This window comes from Cherax quadricarinatus, chromosome 18 (genome assembly GCF_038502225.1).
Source record: "Cherax quadricarinatus isolate ZL_2023a chromosome 18, ASM3850222v1, whole genome shotgun sequence".
NCBI lineage: Eukaryota > Metazoa > Arthropoda > Malacostraca > Decapoda > Parastacidae > Cherax > Cherax quadricarinatus.
In genome coordinates this window covers 13694174-13716129 of record NC_091309.1, presented here as the reverse complement: position 1 = coordinate 13716129, position 21956 = coordinate 13694174, and the positions used below count along the sequence as shown (strand labels likewise).

Sequence of the window (21956 nt, the reverse complement as noted above, 5' to 3'; positions counted from 1 at the left end):
GTATATTTATTTATAATCATGATGTATAATTATGTAAATACAATTGCCATTCATTATTATTATTATTATTGTCATATTTATAGGGAAGCACTAAACTTGTAAGGGTAATACAGAACCTCTGGGGAATGAGAGGTAATCAGGTTGATTCAAGGAAGGGGAGGATACCTCCAATTCATTGGATCAATAATGATTCACCAAAGTATAGACACCCCCTATGATTGGGTGTTACTCATATAGTACTGTATTTTATATAAGCACATTGATGTAGTGACTTGCATTTGTAATTTTTTCTATAGAAGACAGTGATGTACATGTACACCTACTCTAATATATTTGAATTTTATGTGTTTCACTTCCACCATAGTAAATAACAAGATCACAAGACACTGTATATAATATGCATGCATGTGCAACATTGCATGTATATACTGTACAGTATATGCAGTTATAATAACTGAAATAATCTCTTGCCATAAAGGGACCATCTGAGATATTGTCACTTGTGAATCTTGATCCTGAAACTGGGGAGATTGTTGTTGCTGAGCGTGTGGACCGGGAGCAGTTCTCATGGTTAAACTTTACAGTTCAAGCCACCGACTCAGGTGTACCTCCTCGCTCAAATACTGCAAATGTTGTAGTTCAGGTGAGATTATGGTACTTTTGTACTTTGTTACAATTAGACCACTCACTATCCTGTCTTTTTAAAGGATTGCCAAAATTAGTTTCACTTAAAAAATAACCTATTGTCGTTTATAGGATAATTACTGTACAGTACTTAAATTATAGTGTAACTACTACTACTATTATTATTATTATTATTATTATTATTATTATTATTATTATTATTATCATTATTATTATCATTCTTTCAACAAACCAGCCGTATCCCACCGGGGCAGGGTGGCCCAAAAGGAAAAACAAAAGTTTCTCTTTTTAAATTTAGTAATATATATACAGGAGAAGGGATTATTAGCCCGTTGCTCCTGGCATTTCAGTCGCCTCTTACGACACGCAATGGCTTACAGAGGAAGAATTCTGTTCCACTTCCCCATGGAGAGTTCTTTCTTTCTTTCAACACACCAGCCGTATCCCACCAAGGCGGGGTGGCCTAAAAGGAAAAACAAAAGTTTCTCCTTTCACATTTAGTAATATATACAGGAGAAGGGGTTACTAGCCCCTTGCTCCTGGCATTTTAGTCGCCTCCTACAACATGCATAGCTTACGGAGGAAGAATTCTGTTCCACTTCCCCATGGAGATAAGAGGAAATAAACAAGAACAAGAACTAGTAAGAAAATAGAAGAAAACCCAGAGGGGTGTGTATACATATGCTTGTACATGTATGTGTAGTGTGACCTAAGTGTAAGCAGAAGTAGCAAGACATACCTGAAACCTTGCATGTTTATGAGACAGAAAAAACACCAGCAATCCTACCATCATGTAAAACAATTACAGGCTTTCATTTTACATTCACTTGGCAGGACGGTAGTACCTCCCTGGGCAGCTGCTGTCTACCAACCTACTACCTAGGCCATGGAGAGTTATTATTATTATTATTATTATTCAAGTATATTAGCAAAAATTGAACCAAGCTTATATGATATCGGAATAAAAGACTCTTAATTTTATTGCACCAATGATGTATTTGAATCACTTATTTTAATTCGTTTATTGTTACTGTTTTTATATTTCACAAAAAGTGCTAAGCCAGTATAGAATATTCAGAACATTACCATAGTGTATTTAAAATAGATAGCAAATGAATAAATGTTGAGACATAATCAGTTAATACCATATACTAGTCATAGGTTCCTTGTGTCTCTGGTGTAACATGAGCTACTCCCTCACTATAATAGACCAGAATAGAATGTTAGATTTATAAAATAACTTTATTGTAAGAGGAAACTAAAATGCCAGGAGCAAAAGGCTAGTAACCCCTTCTCCTGTATAAATTACTAAATGTAAAAAGAAAAATAGGTAGTAGGTTGGTAGACAGCAACCGCCCAGGGAGGTACTCCCATCCTGCCAAGTGAGTGTAAAACAAAAGCCTGTAATTGCTTTACATGATGGTAGGATTGCTGGTGTCTTTTTTCTGTCTCATAAACATGCAAGATTTCAGGTACGTCTTGCTACTTCTTACACTTAGGTCTCACTACACATACATACATGTATACAAGCATACATGTATATATATACTCACCCCTCTGGGTTTTCTTCTATTTTCTCTCTAGTTCTTGTTCTTGTTTATTTCCTCTTATCTCCATGGGGACGTGGAACAGAATTCTTCCTCCGTAAGCCATTCATGTTATAAGAGGTGACTAAAATGCCGGGAGCAAGGGGCTAGTAACCCCTTCTCCTGTATAAATTACTAAATTTGAAAAGAGAAACTTTTGTTTTTCTTTTTGGGCCACCCTGCCTTGGTGGGATATGGCCGGTTTGTTGAAAGAAGAAGATATACTTGTACATGCATGTGTAGTGTGACTTAAGTGTAAGTAGAAGTAGCAAGACATACCTGAAATCTTGCATGTTTACGAGACAGTAAAAAACACCAGCAATCCTACCATCATGTAAAACAATTACAGGCTTTTGTTTTACACTCACTTGGCAGGATGGTAGTACCTCCCTGGGTGGTTTACACTACAGCACTTAACAAAAAAAAAAAAAGTTAAAATATTTAATGTGTTTCAGGTAATTGACGAGAATGACAACAATCCAGTTTTTGTGAACCCTCCCTCCAACCTAACTATCAGAGAAGATGCCCCTCCTGGCACACAGGTAGCTGCTGTCACAGCAGTAGATGCAGATTCTGAAGATTATGGACTAGTAACTTATCTTCTTGACAGAAAATCCTCTCATGGAAAATTTAAGGTGGGAATAATTTTTTTACATCTTCTTGCATTCTTGTTTAGGTTATTTTAATGTACCTGGTTTGATGATGTCAAAAACTAGCAAAGTTGTATACAGTATATAAATAACACTTAACAGTTAATGTACATAAACATGTAAAAAATTTGCCACTTTGACTGCTATAAAGGAAATGCCTTTCTCTCAGTTGGGCAAGAAAAATACAGTATGTGGAAATGCTGAAGAGTGCCTTAGTAATCTTATACAAGTGAGACTAGGAAAAAAAACAAACAAGTAAAGAGAAAGATAGAGAATGTAGTAGACCACCACATTTCTAGTGTAACCATAGTATTGATATAGATTTGTAAGTGTATTGCATATATATATAATATAATACTGTATTTAAGTTTGTCAGATTCATAGTTATGTTTTTACAGATTGATCCTGATACTGGGGTTATTACTGTGGCTTCTTCCTTAAATCGTGAAGAGTTGAGCACCTTCAACCTACTTATTGAAGCTTGGGATAACTATCAGTTTGGATACTCTGCAGGCGAGTCCAGGAATGCCTTCATGCAGATTGGGTAAGTTATTATTTGCAATTTAATTTCAGAAGAATAAGTCACAATACTGTGACTGAAATAATTCACAAATAACCCACACTTAGGAGAGGAAACTTTAGTGAACATTTCACTCCATCTTGGACCATTATCAAGTCACAACTGAACAAAAAATGGGAGAAGCCAGAAGATAGGTCTGAAAGCAGGAAAGGAAAGAAATTTAAAAGATGGGTCAGGTGACGACAAAGGCCAGAAAGCGGGATAGATAATAATAGTGGTAGTAATGTATAGAAGTAGTAGTAGTAGCAGTGGTAATGGTAAATTGAGGAAATTTCATCTCAAGTCGATGGAAAAATTGGGCAACTCCACCCTCTACACACACATCAGAAAGGGGGACACAAAGAAACACAAAAGAAGATTTTAGGAGCACTGCACTTTGCAAAGTGGCCAATGCTAAGATATAAGAAGCCAGTAAGAAGAAAATCCAGAGACAGAAGATAAGCCAAGTGAAAAGATTAGAAGTTCAAGGTCAGGTCAAGTCAAGAGCATCCTGGAAATTAGAGCATTTGACAATGCATTGTCAAATTTATTTCAGTATTTTTATTCTTCCTTCTTTCAACACACCGGCCGTATCCCACCAAGGCAGGGTGGCCCAAAAAGAAAAACGAAAGTTTCTCTTTTAAATTTAGTAATTTATACGGGAGAAGGGGTTACTAGCCCCTTGCTCCCGGCATTTTAGTCGCCTCTTAGAACACGCATGGCTTACGGAGGAAGAATTCTGTTCCACTTCCCCATGGAGATAAGAGGAAATAAACAAGAACAAGAACTAGAAAGAAAATAGAAGAATACCCAGAGGGGTGTGTATATATATATGCTTGTACATGTATGTGTAGTGTGACCTAAGTGCAAGTAAAAGTAGCAAGACATACCTGAAATCTTGCATGTTTATGAGACAGACAAAAGACACCAGCAATCCTACCATCATGTAAAACAATTACAGGTTTTTGTTGTACACTCACTTGGCAGGACGGTAGTACCTCCCTGGGCAGTTGCTGTTTACCAACCTACTACCTAGGAGTATTTTTATTATTTTACTGAAATTAATGAACTCTGATGATGCAAAATTAGGCAACAAAACTTACACATTGTAAAAAGAAACCATTTAACATTAATTCTTTTATAGCTTGAGTATGCTGCCTTTTTTGTTATTTTCCGTCAAGAAAGCATGCTTTTTAGAAGATAACAGAGAACTTTTTTCTGAAGGGTGCCATATACAGTAGCTTAGAATATGAAATGAATAAATAGTAGCAGAAAATATGCAGGTGCATATAAGAAGCATCTTGAATTGGAAATAAAGCAAAGATGGGTTTTTATTTTATATCTTTGTTTCTATAAGCACATGTACAAGGTATACAGGTCTAGCTGACATCAGTGACATACTACTGTATAGAAAGCCCCTTGTTATGCAGAGCATTTCCTGCAAATTAGGTCAGTTTTGTCCCAGGATGTGACCCACACCAGTTGACTAACACCCATTTTATGAAGACTCCCTCAGATGTATGGCATAAACTGACATACATCTTGATGCATTTTGATTGCAAATGAAATACAAGTGATGCGAGATATTGTAATTACTTAAAATACTAATCCCTTAATTTTTTTATCACTCCATCTATCTTTCACTTAGGCAGGGTGACCCAACAAAGAAGAAACACTTTCACTGTCTCTCTCAATCACTGTCTTGCCACAAGCATGCTGACATTGCAGTTCAGATGATTCTGCACACCATAACATCCCCACCCCTCCTTCAGAGTACAGGCACTATTCTTCCCTCCAGAACTCAAGTTTGGCTAATTCGTTTCCCTGAGTACCTTAAATAAGCTTATAATTCCCTTCCCTCACCTGTCTAAGACTTTTAAGTTTAATTAAGGGATTACTATGAACTAGCCATTCTTACAATCACATCTAATCACTTCTCTTGTATTTGTAATAAACTTTTGGTTATTATATTGAGTAGTCTTACACTCAGTGTTTTATCAACCTAGGTTGTTAATTAATGTTTTACTATGAGGGGCACCATAGTATCTGATTAACAGTTGCTACTGATAGCCATTGATGAATGGCTTATACCCATTGCTGAAGTATAAGAAAAATACAACATGACTTAATGCTTTCTATAAAACTGGTCCATGTTATGTTAAGGTTACAAAATTTAATTATATAAAAGTGTCACCGTAAGATGTATTACCATATTATTACATTCATGGGAAATAGCTAAACCTGTAGGGGTCATATACCACATAGGAAATGGGAGGTAATCAGGTTTGATCCAAGGAAGGGGAAGGTAGCTCTAATGCCTTGGATTACACCATAAGATGTAGGAAATCGTGTAAAGCTATTTCAAGCATTTGGCACATGTCTTCTACACTTTTTATCTTTAGGTGTTCTGTTACCTACCCATTAAAATAGTTTAATTTTCTTATATTTTTATTTTAGTGTGACTATCGCTGATATCAATGATGAAGCCCCAGTTTTTGAGGAGCGAGAAGGTTGCACAATGATCACAGAGTTCCATGAACCAAGAGATACAGTCACTGTTGTGAGAGCTACTGATGGCGATGATCCATCTTCACCTAATGGAAGAATTCTTTTTACTATTGAGGGTGGTAATGAAAAAGGTATGTCGTACTGGAATAAAATCCCCTATGGTATATTGATGTAAAGTGTGCATGTTATCGAATGTACTTGCATATAATAATAATAATTCACTGTGTTCGTATATAATGGATATATAATTTGTCTGTTTTTCTAGGTTTATTTGATGTTCGTGTAATAGAACAAACCGCTGCTCAGATATTTGCTGCAAAACCATTGGTAGGACAATATGGAAACTACTCATTGTTAATACAAGCACAAGACAGAGGATTTCCACCAAATTCTGTTACATCACAGATCAATATTTGTGTGGCTGATTTTAATGATCATGCACCTCAGTTTGTCTCTCCATCAGCTAATCTAACAATACGTGTTCCTGAGGTTAGTCTTCACTTTTTTTTATAATTAGGTTTTGCACTTTTCAGAATAAATATTGAACCATGATTCTTCAATTTTTAGATGTGTTGTGTATTTGTACACATAAATCTCAGGTGTTGACATAATGTTTGTTTATTCTAAAATTTTAGTACCCATGTAAAGTAGGATGTATTTTCTCAGCAATAAATTCTGTGTGGGATATTATTTTTAACATGTAATATCATTGTCAGAATGCCACTGTTGGAAGTTTGGTGATCCAGGTGCGAGCCACAGATGAAGATATAGGAATAAATGGAGCAGTACATTACAGAATCTTAAAAGATGCATTAGGTAACTGGCAGACATTCACCATTGATCAGGTTACAGGGGCAGTACTACTTCAGAAACCGCTTGATCGAGAGAGACAAAAGATTTACGAGGTTAGTATTTTGTTATCAGATTTATTTAAGTTGTGCATCTTTTGCAGTTTAAATGTTGCTTTCATAATTCCATCGTTTCTGTATGTGGTTCACGATAGAAAGTATGTTGCAATTTTGTTTCACCCATTCAGTATTGTATTTTAATGATGAAATCTATAACATACATCATTTCACTACAGATCCGTGTTGAAGCATATGATCAAGGCGTTCCAACCCCACTATCTAGTGATCTTGACTTGACTATTTACGTCAGAAATGTAAATGACTTTGAGCCTCAGTTCTTGCAAGATGAAGTAACAGTAAATTTTACAGGTAAGAGAAACTTTATTTTTAATAGTGGCCATCTCCCATTGAGGTAAGGTTACCTGAAAAAGAAGAAACACTTTCATCATCATTCATTCAGTCAGTCTTGCCAGAAGTATACTGACATAACAGTTCAGATGACCCCTCAAACTGCAACATTCCCATCACTCCTTCAGAGTGAAGGCACTGTACTTCCTGCCTGTAGAACTCAAGTCTGGCTAACCAGTATCCCTGAATCTCTTTGTAAATGTTTCCTTGTTTACACTTCAACAGCACATCAAATCATAAAAACCACTGGTCTCCACTCACTCAAGCCTCTTAATGTCCAAGCCCCTCAAACACAAAACCTTTACCCTCCCTCCCTCCCTCCTACCTTTCCTAGGATGACTTGTATCCCTCCTTCCCTCTACCCCACATGTACTATGCAATTAAAAAAAATTAGTTTTAGCTTTATTTATTGTATTAAACTAGATAGTCATACATAGCTGTAAATGCATTTCACTATATATAGAACTCATTTTGAATACTGAATAGAAGTTTGTATATATTTTCTTACACTATAATAATAATAAAAATTATAATATTTTTTTTTACCTCAATGGGCATGTCCCATCAAGGCAGTGTGACCCAAAAAGAAAACACATTTACTATTATTCAACTGCTGTCTTGTCAGAAGTCTGCTGATATCACAATCAGTGATATCATCACCCTACTTCTGAGTGAAGGCACTGTACTTCCCATCTATGGTACTTAAGTCGGGCTTACTAATTTTGCCTGAATTCTTTCATATATGTTAACTTGCTTACCCTCCAAGTCTTCCTATATTGCTCCATCCTCTCTAAATGACCAATCACCTCAACAACCCTTCCTCAGCCCTCTGGATAATACTTTCAGTATTCCACACCTCCTAATCTCCAAACTACGAATTCTCTGCATAATATTGACGTTACACATTGCCCTTAGACACATCATCTCCACTGCCTCCAGCCTCCTCCTCCTCTGCAAAATTCAAAACCCATGTTTCACACCCATATAAGAATGTTGGTACTACTACACACTCATACATTCCCCCTCTTTGCCTCCATAGATAATGTTTAAGTCTCCACAGATACCTCAATTCACCACCTACCTTTTTTCCTTCATCATTTCTGTGGTTTACCTTGTCTTTCATGTACCCATCTGCTGACATGTCCACTCCCAAATATCCGAACACATTCACCTGTATGAGACAGCCGACTTGTGAAAAAAAAAAAATTCACCTGTATATGTTGTGTGTGTACTCATGCTTTTAGAAACTCAAATTTGCTGTTATAATTTATTTTAGTAAATGAGGATTGGTAAGATCAAGTGTAGTATTTCACTGAAGTAGTTTTCATTTATGTAGAATTTAGATTTATGAGGTGTGACTGTACTTGATTGTGTGAGATTTTTATTGCATTATTCATTAGAACTAGGAACCAAAGTTGTGAAATTTATAATTTATTGATTTTAAAGTGGCATTACAGGTTTTTCATGCATTCTACTTTCTTGTTTTAACTAGTAATCAATTCTACAGAACATAAGGCACCAGGTACAGAAAGGGCAAAGTTAGCAGACACAGTAGACCTGGATGATGTTGATGAAGACAGAAGTGCCCATGTATGTTATTTCATCGTTGGTGGAGATGAATATGGAACTTTTAATCTTGAGAGTTTCTCGCATGAACTTTCAGTAAGTACAGAATAAAAAAATATTCCTATTACACTTCATTAGATTTATTTTAATAAAAAGCAGTAGAAATGTGCTACAGTAATTGTACATGTTGATAAAATATGAAAGAGAAATCTATGAATGCATACAGAAATTTCATTAAATTTCTGTATGTTCTTTGCATCTTAGGTGACTTTTATGCAAGTGCTAGATATCAGAAGAATGATTAGATTTGATTTTTCCAAAAGCTTTTACAAGTACTGCTGCAGTGATTGAAAATTTCGTTTGAAATTATTATAGAAACTAAGGTTTAGTGATACTGAGGATGACAGTTGTAATCTTTGTGAATGTCATTTATTATCATCATCATCATTATCACCTCATTACTCATGTGAGGCAGCTACTAGTAAAGAATAGAAAAGAATACACTAACAGGATTTTTTATTTTTTTTATTAACACATCGGCCATTTCTCACCAAGGCAGGGTGGCCTGAAAAAGAAAAACTTTCATCATCATTACTGCCTTGCCAGAGGCATGCCTACACTACAGTTATAAAACTGCAGCATTAACACCCCTCCTTCATAGTGCAGACACTGTACTTCCCATCTCCAGGACTCAAGTCCAGCCTGTTGGATCCCTTCATAAATGTTACCTTCATAAATGAATCCCTTCACAAATGTTACCTTGCTTCCACTCCAACAGCACGTCAAGTCCTAAAAAACCATTTGTCTCCATTCGCTCCTGTCTAACATGCTCGTGCACGCTTGCTGGAAACCCAAGCCCCTCACACACAGAGTATACCAGGGTATACCACAAATTCTAACCATACAATGGAGAGGAAAAGTAATGTGAAGGACCTGGGAGTGATAATGTCAGAGGATCTCACCTTCAAAGACCACAACAATGTATCTACCTCATCCGCTAGGAAAATGATAGGATGGATAATGAGAATCTTCAAAACTAGGGAGGCCAAGCCCATGATGATTCTCTTCAAATCGCTTGTGCTCTCTAGGCTGGAATACTGCTGTACACTAATGGCCCCCTTCAAGGCTGGCGACATTGCAGACCTGGAGAGTGTACAAAGAACTTTCACGGCACACACAAGTGCAATAAGGCAACTAAACTATTGGGAAAGGTTGAAGGTCCTTGATCTGTATTCCCTTGAATGCAGGCGAGAGAGATACATGATAATATACACTTGGAAGGTCCTGGAGGGATTGGTACCAAACCTGCACATGAAAATCACTCCATGTGAAAGCAAAAGACTCGGCATGAGATGCAACATTTCCCCGATGAAAAGCAGGGGCACCACGAGTACGCTGAGAGACAACACAATAAGTGTCCAGGGCCCGTTGCCTCCCAGCATACATAAGGGGGATTACCAATAGACCCCTGGCTGTCTTCAAGAAGGCACTAGACAGGCACCTAAAGTCAGTACCTGACCAACCGGGCTGTGGTTTGTACGTCAGCTTGCATGTGGCCAGCAGTAACAGCCTGGTTGATCAGACCCTGATCCACCATGAGGCCCGGTCTCAGACTGGGCCACAGGGGCATTGACCCCTGAAACCCTCTCCAGGTAAACTGGCTTTGTTTCTTGTTGAGTGAACATTACCCTACGCATTCATATGAAACATTTCGTAATAAATCCATTTTTTTTTTTTGTGCTTGTTTATTGAGTGTGACTGCTAAATAAGCCACCATGGGGCCAAAGAAGGTTCCAAGTGCCAACCCTTTGATAAAGAAGGCGAGAAACACAATAGAATTGAATGGTGGTAGAGGGTGGTAGAGATAACCTCTCCTCTCTCTCCCCTCCTTGCCATCTTCCATTCACCAACAAGAGTCTTCAGTAAAGGTAAAAGTTATTTAAATGTTCATTTATCCATTTCATTAGTGCTTTATATTTATTTCTCATTGTTTTCTGTATGTAAAACTATAGATCTTCTCTATAAAATGTATTTTTTGTTAATATTTTTGTGTCTGGAATTGATTAATTGAATTTACATTATTTCTTATGGAAAATAAGTCTAGACTTAGCCCATTTTCACTCATGGGAAGCACTTCACAGCTTCTCTTAGGCTTTGAAGAATTGCCAGCATCACTACTTTTGCACTTTTGGGCCATTATTAAGCAAAACATAAGGGTTATTTTTGGGATACGGTAAACCGTAGATAACTAAAACCATGGAAACTGAATCATTGGATACAGCGGTTCTACTATATCTGATTTTCTGGTTTGTTGGGTTTCACACTTCCAAATCTTTTTATTTTGATGCTGTACTTTTTATTTAAGAATATCAGTATTAACCAGATTAGACTGATAAACCTGTAGTACAGAGGTATGGTCTAAAATCCAAAATGAATCCTAATGTAAAACAAAACATTTACTTAGGTTGAAATTTGTATTATTTGTTGACGTGTACTTGGCTCTGTGAAGACCTGTTTGCGCGCTCTCTAGAATTGAAGCAAGATGCCCTCCATCGAGCAACTTTACCAACAGCTTAAGGAAGAATTGAGGTTGGCGAATTTGGAAATTCGGCGATTGACCGAGGAGAACAAGAAGATTCGTAGTAGTCCTCCTGTTTTGAGTCCTCAGGTCAAGAAGGGAAACTGGTCAGTGGCTGGACAGCAGGGAAAGAAGTTGACGATCAAGAAGACGAATGGAAAGGTAGAAACGATGAAGAAGAAAGAGACTGCCGTGGAAACTGTTGTGGAAACATCCAATACATTCTCAGTGCTACCCGACGAATGTGAGTTGACTACTGGGAACGACACGACGAAAGACATTAAGGAAGGTAAGAATATTGTTGTTGTTGGGGATAGCCAAGTTAGGTATATGGATAGGGCGTTCTGCTTGAAGGACAGGAGTAGGAGACAGAGAGTTTGCTTTCCTGGGGCTGGGATGGAGGATATTGTTAGCCGTCTGGATGACATCATGAGAGGTAATGGGAGCAATCCTATTATCTGTCTCAGTGCTGGAGGCAACGATGTTGGCAGACGTAGGAGTGAGGACCTGATTAGCAGGTATAGGTCAGCAATAGAAATAATTAGAAGTAAGGGTGGGAACCCTCTCATATGTGGTATTTTGCCAAGGAGGGGAGTTGGAAGTGAATGGTTGTCCAGGGCAATTGGTGTCAATTGCTGGCTGGACAAATACTGTAAGGAAAATGCGGTAACATTCATTGACAACTGGGACCTCTTCTATGGCAGAAATGACATGTATGCTAGGGATGGGGTTCACTTATCTAGGTGTGGGGTGGGAGCACTGGCAACTGCAGTGGAGGGAGCAGTTAGGACTTTAAACTAGGAATAGTTAGTGGTATGGGTTTTGGCAGGAAAACAGTGAAGTCCCAGTGTAGTAATATTACGAGTTCTAGGGGAACTAGTAATAATAAGAACGAGATAGATATTGAAAAGCCAGGGACCTTGGGTGATAAAGACGGTAATAGGTTTAGTAGAAAAATAGAAATGAGCAGGAAGGGTAAAGAGAAAGGAGAGTCTTTCAATGTTTATTATGCTAATTGCCGTAGTGCTAGGAATAAGATGGACGAGTTGAGATTAGTTGCTAGTGTAGGTAACATTGATGTATTTGCCTTAACTGAGACGTGGTTTAATTCAAAAAGTCGGGACATGCCTGCGGAATGTCATATTCAGGGTTTTAAATTGTTCCAAGAAGATAGAAGTATTGGGAGGGGGGTTGGGGTGGCATTGTACGTCCGAGATCGCTTGAACTGTTGCATAAAAACGGGTATTAAGTCTGAAGTAACACATACAGAGTCTGTTTGGATAGAATTTTCAGAGGGGCATGAAAAACTGATTTTAGGAGTGATATACCGTCCCCCTAACTTAGATAGGGACCAAGGGAAACTACTATGGGAGGAAATTGTTAAGGCCACAAGGCACGATAATGTAGTAATTCTAGGAGACTTTAACTTTAGTCATGTTGATTGGAATTTCTTGACTGGGAATTTAGAATCGTACGACTTCTTAGAAGTATTTCAGGATTGTTTTTTGAAGCAGTTTGTGACAGAACCTACAAGGGGAAATAACCTGCTTGACTTAGTTATGGCAAACAATGAATCCCTTGTTAATAATTTAGAAATTTCAGAGGAACTGGGTGCTAGCGACCACAAATCAATTACATTTAGCATTGAATGGAAGTACGATAGTAGCGATAACTCAGTAACAGTCCCAGATTTTCGCTTAGCAGATTACGATGGGCTTAAAGAACACTTATCATCTGTTGACTGGGGTAACGAAGAGAGCTATCAATATGACAGTTTTCTGAACACTATACATGCTGCTCAAAGAGCGTTTATCCCATATAAAGAAATTAGATCAAATAGAAATGACCCAAAATGGATGAATAATAGGCTCAAATATCTACTAGGGCATAAGAAAGGAATTTATAGGCGTATCAAAAGAGGTGAGGGTCATCTTATGAATCAGTATATTGACATTAAGAGGGACATTAAAAAGGGGATAAGAAAAGCTAAAAGGGACTATGAAATTAAAGTTGCTAGGGATTCTAAAACTAACCCAAAAAGTTTTTTCCAGGTCTATAGAACAAAAGTTAGAGATAAGATAGGTCCCCTTAAAAATAACTATGGGCACCTTACTGACAATGAGAATGAAATGTGCTTGATTTTAAATAATTATTTTCTCTCAGTTTTTACACAGGAAGACACTAACAATATTCCAGTAATTAATTTTTACAGTGGGCTAGAAGAAGATAAATTATGTAACATCACAGTCACTAGTGAGATGGTTGTGAGGCAGATAGACAGACTGAAGCAAAATAAGTCGCCGGGTCCTGATGAGGTTTTTTCAAGGGTTCTTAAGGAATGCAAAATGGAACTCTGTGAACCATTAACTAATATTTTTAATTTATCTCTTCAAACAGGTGTAGTGTCTGATATGTGGAAGATGGCTAATGTAACTCCTATTTTTAAAACAGGGGACAAGTCGTTACCGTCAAATTACCGCCCAATAAGCCTGACCTCAATTGTAGGCAAATTACTAGAGTCAATTATAGCTGAGATTATAAGAAGCCATCTCGATAAGCATAGCTTGATTAATGATACTCAGCATGGATTCACAAGAGGCCGGTCTTGTCTAACTAATTTATTAACTTTCTTCAGTAAAGCTTTTGAGGCTGTTGACCACAATAAAGAATTTGATATTATTTACTTAGATTTTAGTAAGGCTTTTGATAGAGTTCCGCACCATAGACTGTTAAAGAAAGTGGCAGCCCATGGCATTGGGGGAAAAGTGCTCTCGTGGATCGAGTCATGGCTCACTGACAGGAAGCAGAGAGTGTCCATAAATGGGGTTAAATCCGAGTGGGGATCTGTAACAAGTGGCGTTCCACAGGGATCAGTCTTGGGCCCGTTGTTGTTTATAATATATATCAATGATCTTGATGAGGGAATTACTAGTGATATGAGCAAATTCGCCGATGACACAAAGATAGGTAGGATAATTGATTCAAACGTAGATGTTAGGGAACTTCAGGAGGATTTAAACAAACTCTATTCTTGGTCAGAAAAGTGGCAGATGCAGTTCAATGTAGATAAGTGCAAGGTTCTGAAGCTTGGGAGTGCCCATAACCCTAGTACTTATAAATTAAATGATGTAGAACTTAGCCATACAGATTGCGAAAAGGACTTGGGGGTTATGGTGAGCAGCAACCTTAAACCAAGACAGCAATGCCTAAGCGTACGTAATAAGGCAAATAGATTACTGGGATTTATATCAAGAAGTGTAAGCAACAGAAGTCCAGAGGTCATACTGCAGCTTTATACATCATTAGTAAGGCCTCACCTTGATTATGCAGCTCAGTTCTGGTCTCCGTATTACAAAATGGACATAAATTCGTTAGAAAACATTCAGCGTAGGATGACTAAATTAATACATAGCATCAGAAATCTTCCTTATGAAGAAAGATTGAAGACTCTTAAGTTACATTCACTTGTTAGACGAAGAATGAGGGGAGACCTGATCGAAGTGTATAAGTGGAAGATAGGTATTAATAAAGGGGATATTAATAAGGTCTTGAGGATGTCTCTCCAAGAGAGAACCCGCAGTAATGGATTTAAATTAGATAAGTTTAGATTTAGAAAGGACATAGGAAAGTATTGGTTTGGAAATAGGGTAGTTGATGAGTGGAACAGTCTACCTAGTTGGGTTATTGAGGCTAGGACTTTGGGTAGTTTCAAATCTAGGTTGGATAAGTACATGAGTGGGAAGGGTTGGATTTGAGTGGGACTTTCACATCAGAGCTTATTTCTTGGGTAGCATTGAAAATCGGGTTGGGTAAATGTTTTGTTAGTGGGATGAATTGTAAAGGACCTGCCTAGTATGGGCCAGCAGGCCTCCTGCAGTGTTCCTCCTTTCTTATGTTCTTATGTTCTTATGTACTGTTTCTAGTTTTGTTGTACCTCTAGAAATGTAACCCCAGTCCTTCCTTGCACAGGTTTGTAGGGGAAAATGTGTTTTACACCTTCCTTTGAATGGTGGAAAAGTTGTACAATGATGAGATCGTATTAAAATGCCTCTCCAACTACTCATTTCAGACAATGAAGGAGCTGGATCGTGAAATTGAGGACCACTACACGCTACTGATCAAGGCCACAGAGGACTGCCTCACGTTACCTGAGCCTGTTGCCTTCTTCGACCCCCGAGATGACACACTTTTAAAAGTTTATGTGTTTGTTAATGACATCAATGACAATGCTCCAAAGTTCACCCGTGAAGTATTTACTGGAGGCATAACAACTGCATCACACTTTGGCCTCGAAGTCATGAGATTAACGGTAATTTTTATTTAAAGTTTAATACTGCTTATACTATACATCCATGTTCTTTTCTGTCATGTGAGAGACCATAGTTATATTATAAGCTGGTCCTCTCCCAAAACCATCTACTAGTCTTCACAAATGTTGTTTTGTAGAATTTCTATTTATACACAACATGAATATTAGTTTTGGTTATATTTTTGATGATGCTTTCCTATAGAAGCAGGTCCTGGACTGTGGAACATACAGAAGTGTCTGCAAGTTCATTTCCCAGAATGCCAGAATGACTAGGGAACTAACAAAAGATGACATTTTTGTTTGCTGGAGAGGTGACATGGCCGGTGTTAGATGTGAAGAATAATGGAATGCGAGGAGTCAAAGCTCTGAAGAGCTTGCAATGTACTTTGAATCAGCTAAGAAGGAAGAAAAGCAGTTTAAATGATGGCTGCAAGTTCATGGTAGTAGCATGTGCATGTACAGCAAATAAAAATGAACAGGGAAGAGGGCATGCATATCCATAACAGTGATAAGAGACTTTGGAAAGGGAAGGGAGGGATTTACATTACAGTACTTGAATTATCAGTACTTCTGAAGGTGGAATAGAAAAGTTGACTGAACAGGATGAAAAGAAACAGAGATAGATTGAGAAAAGTGACCAGAGTTTAAGGATGAAGATCAAAGGATGTAATAAAGGGTAAGGATTGAAAGTACCAGCTTCACTTATTAGTGTGATTATTATATAGGTCATAGGGTAATGAAAGTAAACAAGGGAGCATACAGTGACTATCTTGTTGGTCTTATCATTAAGAAACATAAAACTATACATATAGGCTTTCAACTGAGATGAGTGAAAAGCACTAAGACAGTCTTGATAGAGATCATGAAGCTTGGAGAGAATAGCTGTTGCATCAGATGAATACACCTAATTTCCATAATCGAGTTTAGATAAAATCAATGTCATACGAGGGCTAAGAAGAGAAATCTTGGACCCCTAGGTAAAGCATAACAAAATTTTAAGTAAATTCAATCTAAGTAACACCTAGCATGCAGTATATGTTAGGAAAGTAGCTGGCACTGGGATTAGGCTGTGGGGGTGGTGTCCCCTGGAATTGACAAGAGGTAACTGAGTATCACATATAATATCCATGACATTCTTCAGTCAAAATGGAGACCCAGAAATTTGTTTGGCAGAAAGGGAGAGTATGAAACATGGAATAACAGGTAACCAAGAAAATATAATTTAGTTTTAGATACTGAGAACTTGAAGTCATGTGATGTGCTGTCTGTAAGGTGGTAGAAATTTACTGAATATCTATCTGCACAAGCAATGGCAAAATAATCTATATGTAAAACAGACCAAATTCTCTAAACTAGGATATTAATAGCTAATAAAAATAGTTGTGCTAAGAGCTCTTCCCTGTGGAATGAGTTTTGCTTTAACAAAGTCTGAAGAGAAATGGTTATTATTCAGACATGAAAGTGTCAGTCTGTTTCAAAGGCCTTCAGAAAAAGTGGGATTTAGCTTCATAAGATAAAAGAATGGACCTGAGGTAAGATGTATCCACATCATATTTAGGTTGGTAGACAGCAACCACCCAGGGAGGTACTACCGTCCTGCCAAGTGAGTGTAAAACAAAAGCCTGTAATTGTTTTACATGATGGTAGGATTGCTGGTGTCTTTTGTCTCTCATAAATATGCAAGATTACAGGTATGTCTTGCTACTTCTACTTACACTTAGGTCACACTACACATACATGTACACATTTATTTATACACACTCATCTGAGTTTTCTTTGATTTTATCTTAATAGTTCTTGGTCTTACTACTTTTCCTTTTATATCCATGGGGAAGTAGAATAAGAATCTTCCCTCCGTAAGCCATGCGTGTTGTAAAAGTCAACTAAAATGCCGGGAACAATGGGCTAGTAACCCCTTTTCCTGTCAAGATTACTAAAAAGAATAAGAAGAAAATTGTCAAAGTGGGAAGTCTAAATGTGCGTGGATGTTGTGCAAATGATAAGAAAGAGATGATTGTGGATGTTATGAATGAGAAGAAGCTGGATGTCCTGGCTTTAAGTGAAACAAAGCTGAAAGGAGTGGGAGAGTTTAAGTGGAGAGGAATAAATGGGATTAGGTCAGGGGTTTCAAATAGAGTTAGAGCTAAAGAAGGAGTAGCAATGATGTTGAAGGATAAGATATGGCAGGAAAAGAGGGACTATAAATGTATTAATTCAAGGATTATGTGGAGTAAAATAAAGGTTGGATGTGAAAAGTGGGTTATAGTAAGCATATATGCACCTGGAGAAGAGAGAAGTGCAGAGGAGAGAGAGAGATTTGGGGAAATGTTGAGTGAATGCATGGGGAGTTTTGAACCAAGTGTGAGAGTACTTGTGGTTGGGGATTTCAATGCTAAAGTGGGTAAAAATGTTGTGGAGGGAGTAGTAGGTAAATTTGGGGTGCCAGGGGTAAATGTAAATGGGGAGCCTTTAATTGAGCTATGTGTAGAAAGAGATTTGGTAATAAGTAATACATAGTTTATGAAAAAGGGGATAAATAAATATACAAGGTATGATGTAGCATGTAATGAAAGTAGTTTGTTAGATTATGTATTGGTGGATAAAAGGTTAATGGGTAGGCTCCAGGATGTACACGTTTATAGAGGGGGCAACTGATATATCGGATCATTATTTAGTTGTAGCTATAGTTAGAGTAAGAGGTAGATAGGACAAGAGGAAGGTGGCAACAACAAGTAGGAGGGAAGTGAAAGTGTATAAACTAAAGGAGGAGGAAGTCCGGGTGAGATATAAGCGACTATTGGCAGAAAGGTGGGCTAGTGCAAAGATGAGTAGTGGGAGGGATTGAAGAGGGTTAGATGAGTTTTAAAAATGCAGTATTAGAATGTGGGGCAGAAGTTTGTGGTTATAGGAGGGTGGGGGCAGGAGGAAAGATGAGTGATTATTGGAATGAGGAAGTAAAGGGTGTGATAAAAGAGAAAAAATTAGCTTATGAGAGGTTTTTACAAAGCAGAAGTGTTATAAGAAGAGCAGAGTATATGGAGAGTAAAAGAAAGGTGAAGAGAGTGGTGAGAGAGTGCAAAAGGAGAGCAGATGATAGAGTGGGAGAGGCATTGTCAAGAAATTTTAATGAAAATAAGAAAAAATTTTGGAGCGAGTTAAACAAGTTAAGAAAGCCTAAGAATGTATGGATTTGTCATTTAAAAACAGAGTAGCAGAGTAGGGGAGTTAGTAGATGGGGAGAGGGAGGTATTAGAATGATGGCGAGAATATTTTGAGGAACTTTTAAATGTTGAGGAAGAAAGAGGGGCGGTAATTTCATGCACTGGCCAGGGAGGTATACCATCTTATAGGAGTGAAGAAGAGCAGAATGTAATTGTGGGGGAGGTACGTGAGGCATTACGTAGAATGAAAGGGGGTAAAGCAGTTGGAACTGATGGGATCATGACAGAAATGTTAAAAGCAGGGGGGGGATATAGTGTTGGAGTGGTTGGTACTTTTGTTTAATAAAAGTATGAAAGAGGGGAAGGTACCTAGGGACTGGCATGTATAGTCCCTTTATATAAAGGGAAGGGGGACAAAAGAGATTGTAAAAATTATAGAGGAATAAGTTTACTGAGTATACCAGGAAAAGTGTATGGTAGGGTTATCATTGAAAGAATTAGAGGTAAGACAGAATATAGGATTGCGGATGAGCAAGGAGGTTTCAGAGTGGGTAGGGGATGTGTAGATCAAGTGTTTACATTGAAGCATATATGTGAACAGTATTTAGATAAAGGTAGGGAAGTTTTTATTGCATTTATGGATTAGAAAAGGCATATGATAGTGGATAGGGGAACAATGTGGCAGATGTTGCAAGTGTATGGAATAGGTGGTAAGTTACTAAATGCTGTAAAGAGTTTTTATGAGGATAGTGAGGCTCAGGTTAGGATGTGTAGAGGAGAGGGAGACTACTTCCCGGTAAAAGTAGGTCTTAGACAGGGATGTGTAATGTCACCATGGTTGTTTAATATTTTTATAGATGGAGTTGTAAAAGAAGTAAATGCTAGGGTGTTGGGGAGAGGGGTGGGATTAAATTATGGGGAATCAAATACAAAATGGGAATTGATACAGTTACTTTTTGCTGATGATACTGTGCTTATGGGAGATTCTAAAGAAAAATTGCATAGTGGATGAGTTTGGGAGTGTGCGTAAAGGTAGAAAGTTGAAAGTGAACATAGAAAAGAGTAAGGTGATGAGGGTATCAAATGATTTAGATAAAGAAAAAATGGATATCAAATTGGGGAGGAGGAGTATGGAACAAGTAAATGTTTTCATATATTTGGGAGTTGACGTGTCGGCGGATGGATTTATGAAGGATGAGGTTAATCATAGAATTGATGAGGGGAAAAAAGGTGAGTGGTGCATTGAGGTATATGTGAAGTCAAAAAACATTATCTCTGGAGGCAAAGAAGGGAATGTATGAAAGTATAGTAGTACCAACACTCTTATATGGGTATGAAGCTTGGGTTGTGAATGCAGCAGCAAGGAGGCGGTTGGAGGCAGTGGAGATGTCCTGTCTAAGGGCAGTGTGTGGCGTAAATATTATGCAGAAAATTCGGAGTGTGGAATTTAGGAGAAGGTGTGGAGTTAATAAAGGTATTAGCCAGAGGGCTGAAGAGGGGTTGTTGAGGTGGTTTGGTCATTTAGAGAGAATGGATCAAAGTAGAATGACATGGAGAGCATTTAAATCTGTAGAAGAAGGAAGGCGGGGTAGGGGTAATCCTTGAAAAGGTTGGAAGGAAGGGGTGAGGGAGGTTTTGTGGGCAAGGGGCTTGGACATCCAGCAGGCATGCATGAGCTTGTTCGATAGTGAATGGAGACGAATGGTATTTGGGACCTGACGATCTGTTGGAGTGTGAGCAGGGTAATATTTAGTGAAGGGATTCAGGGAAACCGGTTATTTTTATATAGCCGGACTTGAGTCCTGGAAATGGGAAGTACAATGCCTGCACTCTAAAGGAGGGGTTCGAGATATTAGTGGTTTGGAGGGATATGTTGTGTATCTTTATACGTATATGCTTCTAAACTGTTGTGTTCTGAGCACCTCTGCAAAAATAGTGATTATGTGTGAGTGAGGTGAAAGTGTTGAATGATGATGAAAGTATTTTCTTTTTGGGGATTTTCTTTCTTTTTGGGTCACCCTGCCTTGGTGGGAGACGGCCGACTTGTTGAAAAAAAAAAATTAATCGAAAAACACTGCCACCACAAACCAGTTTTTGGCAAAGGCACTTTATATACGTATATATAACAAGGCACATTAGAGGGTCAATAAATAGTAGAATGGCTCCTTCTATATAGAAGCTGATGTGGGGATATACAATTGTGTGTCTTCAAGTACCATACTAGTTTATGGTTAACCATTAATATGCAAATCGAAGTATGGATCTATAATGGGAGGCACTGCAGCTGGACATACCTAGTTTCAAAGAGGAAGGACCATAGCAGACTTCCAATGTATTTGTACCACTCCTGTAGACCAAACATGGTTCAAGAGGGATAATAAACCTCATGCTGAAGAGTGTAAATGTTGAAGCATGAGAATATGCTTCAGTAATACTATATGCTCAGTTATAGTGTATGAGAAAATATACCTTAACAATATAATGAATCCTTTTATTTTTTAAATACAAGTTGACATCTGAACTGTGATGTCAGCCTGCCTCTGGCAAGATGATGAAATAAATGAATAATGGTAAAAGTGTTTTCTCTTTTTTTTTTTTTTTTTTTTTTTTTTGGTCACCCTGCCATGGTGGGAGACAGCCGGTGTACCTCTGCAACCCCCCCCCCATGCAAAAGTATATTCTTTTATGTATGATATGCTTAACAAGTCCTGGTCACATCCACAGTGACATGCAGGGGAAATCCATCCAGTTATCATGTTTTCATCACTAAATTAATCCTCAAACTGCATCATAAGATTACAAGGGCATTTGAATTTAGTCCACCTGTATAGAAATATGTTTTTCCTCTTACTGTATATGAATAACAGAAAAAAACTGTACTGTAGTGGTCATCTTTTATTACAGTATTTTCTTCCCAAAATAAATATATAATTTTTTCAGGCTGTTGATCCAGACGCAAAAGAAAACAGCCGTTTGAGGTACTACATGGATGGCAGTGTACAAGAGACCCTTTCAGAAAACCTGGATAATGTCCGCAGATCTCCATTCATTGTTGATCCTGTTTCTGGAATTGTGAAATTAAATTTTGATCCTCAGAAGGGAATGAAAGGATATTTTGATTTTAAGGTAATAGAAAAA

General features: G+C 37.8%; 1 protein-coding gene and 1 long non-coding RNA gene across 6 annotated transcripts in view; one reads left to right on the top strand and one right to left on the bottom strand.

The window, feature by feature from the left end:
* The window catches only part of Cad88C (cadherin 88C), a 346082-nt gene that overhangs the window by 301370 nt on the left and 22756 nt on the right, over positions 1 to 21956 (top strand). For all 5 annotated transcript variants that reach the window (XM_070086212.1, XM_053777631.2, XM_053777630.2 and 2 more), the window contains 10 exons: positions 479 to 643; positions 2687 to 2866; positions 3280 to 3425; positions 5898 to 6079; positions 6214 to 6437; positions 6665 to 6853; positions 7033 to 7165; positions 8712 to 8866; positions 15418 to 15657; positions 21759 to 21944. In XM_070086212.1, coding sequence (XP_069942313.1) covers positions 479 to 643; positions 2687 to 2866; positions 3280 to 3425; positions 5898 to 6079; positions 6214 to 6437; positions 6665 to 6853; positions 7033 to 7165; positions 8712 to 8866; positions 15418 to 15657; positions 21759 to 21944 — 1800 coding nt within the window. The remainder of the gene's footprint in view (positions 1 to 478; positions 644 to 2686; positions 2867 to 3279; positions 3426 to 5897; positions 6080 to 6213; positions 6438 to 6664; positions 6854 to 7032; positions 7166 to 8711; positions 8867 to 15417; positions 15658 to 21758; positions 21945 to 21956) is intronic.
* Positions 21699 to 21956, bottom strand: part of LOC128689401 (uncharacterized) — a 45683-nt gene continuing 45425 nt past the window's right edge. The window contains exon 7 of the long non-coding RNA XR_011392142.1: positions 21699 to 21882. This is a non-coding gene — a long non-coding RNA (uncharacterized lncRNA). The remainder of the gene's footprint in view (positions 21883 to 21956) is intronic.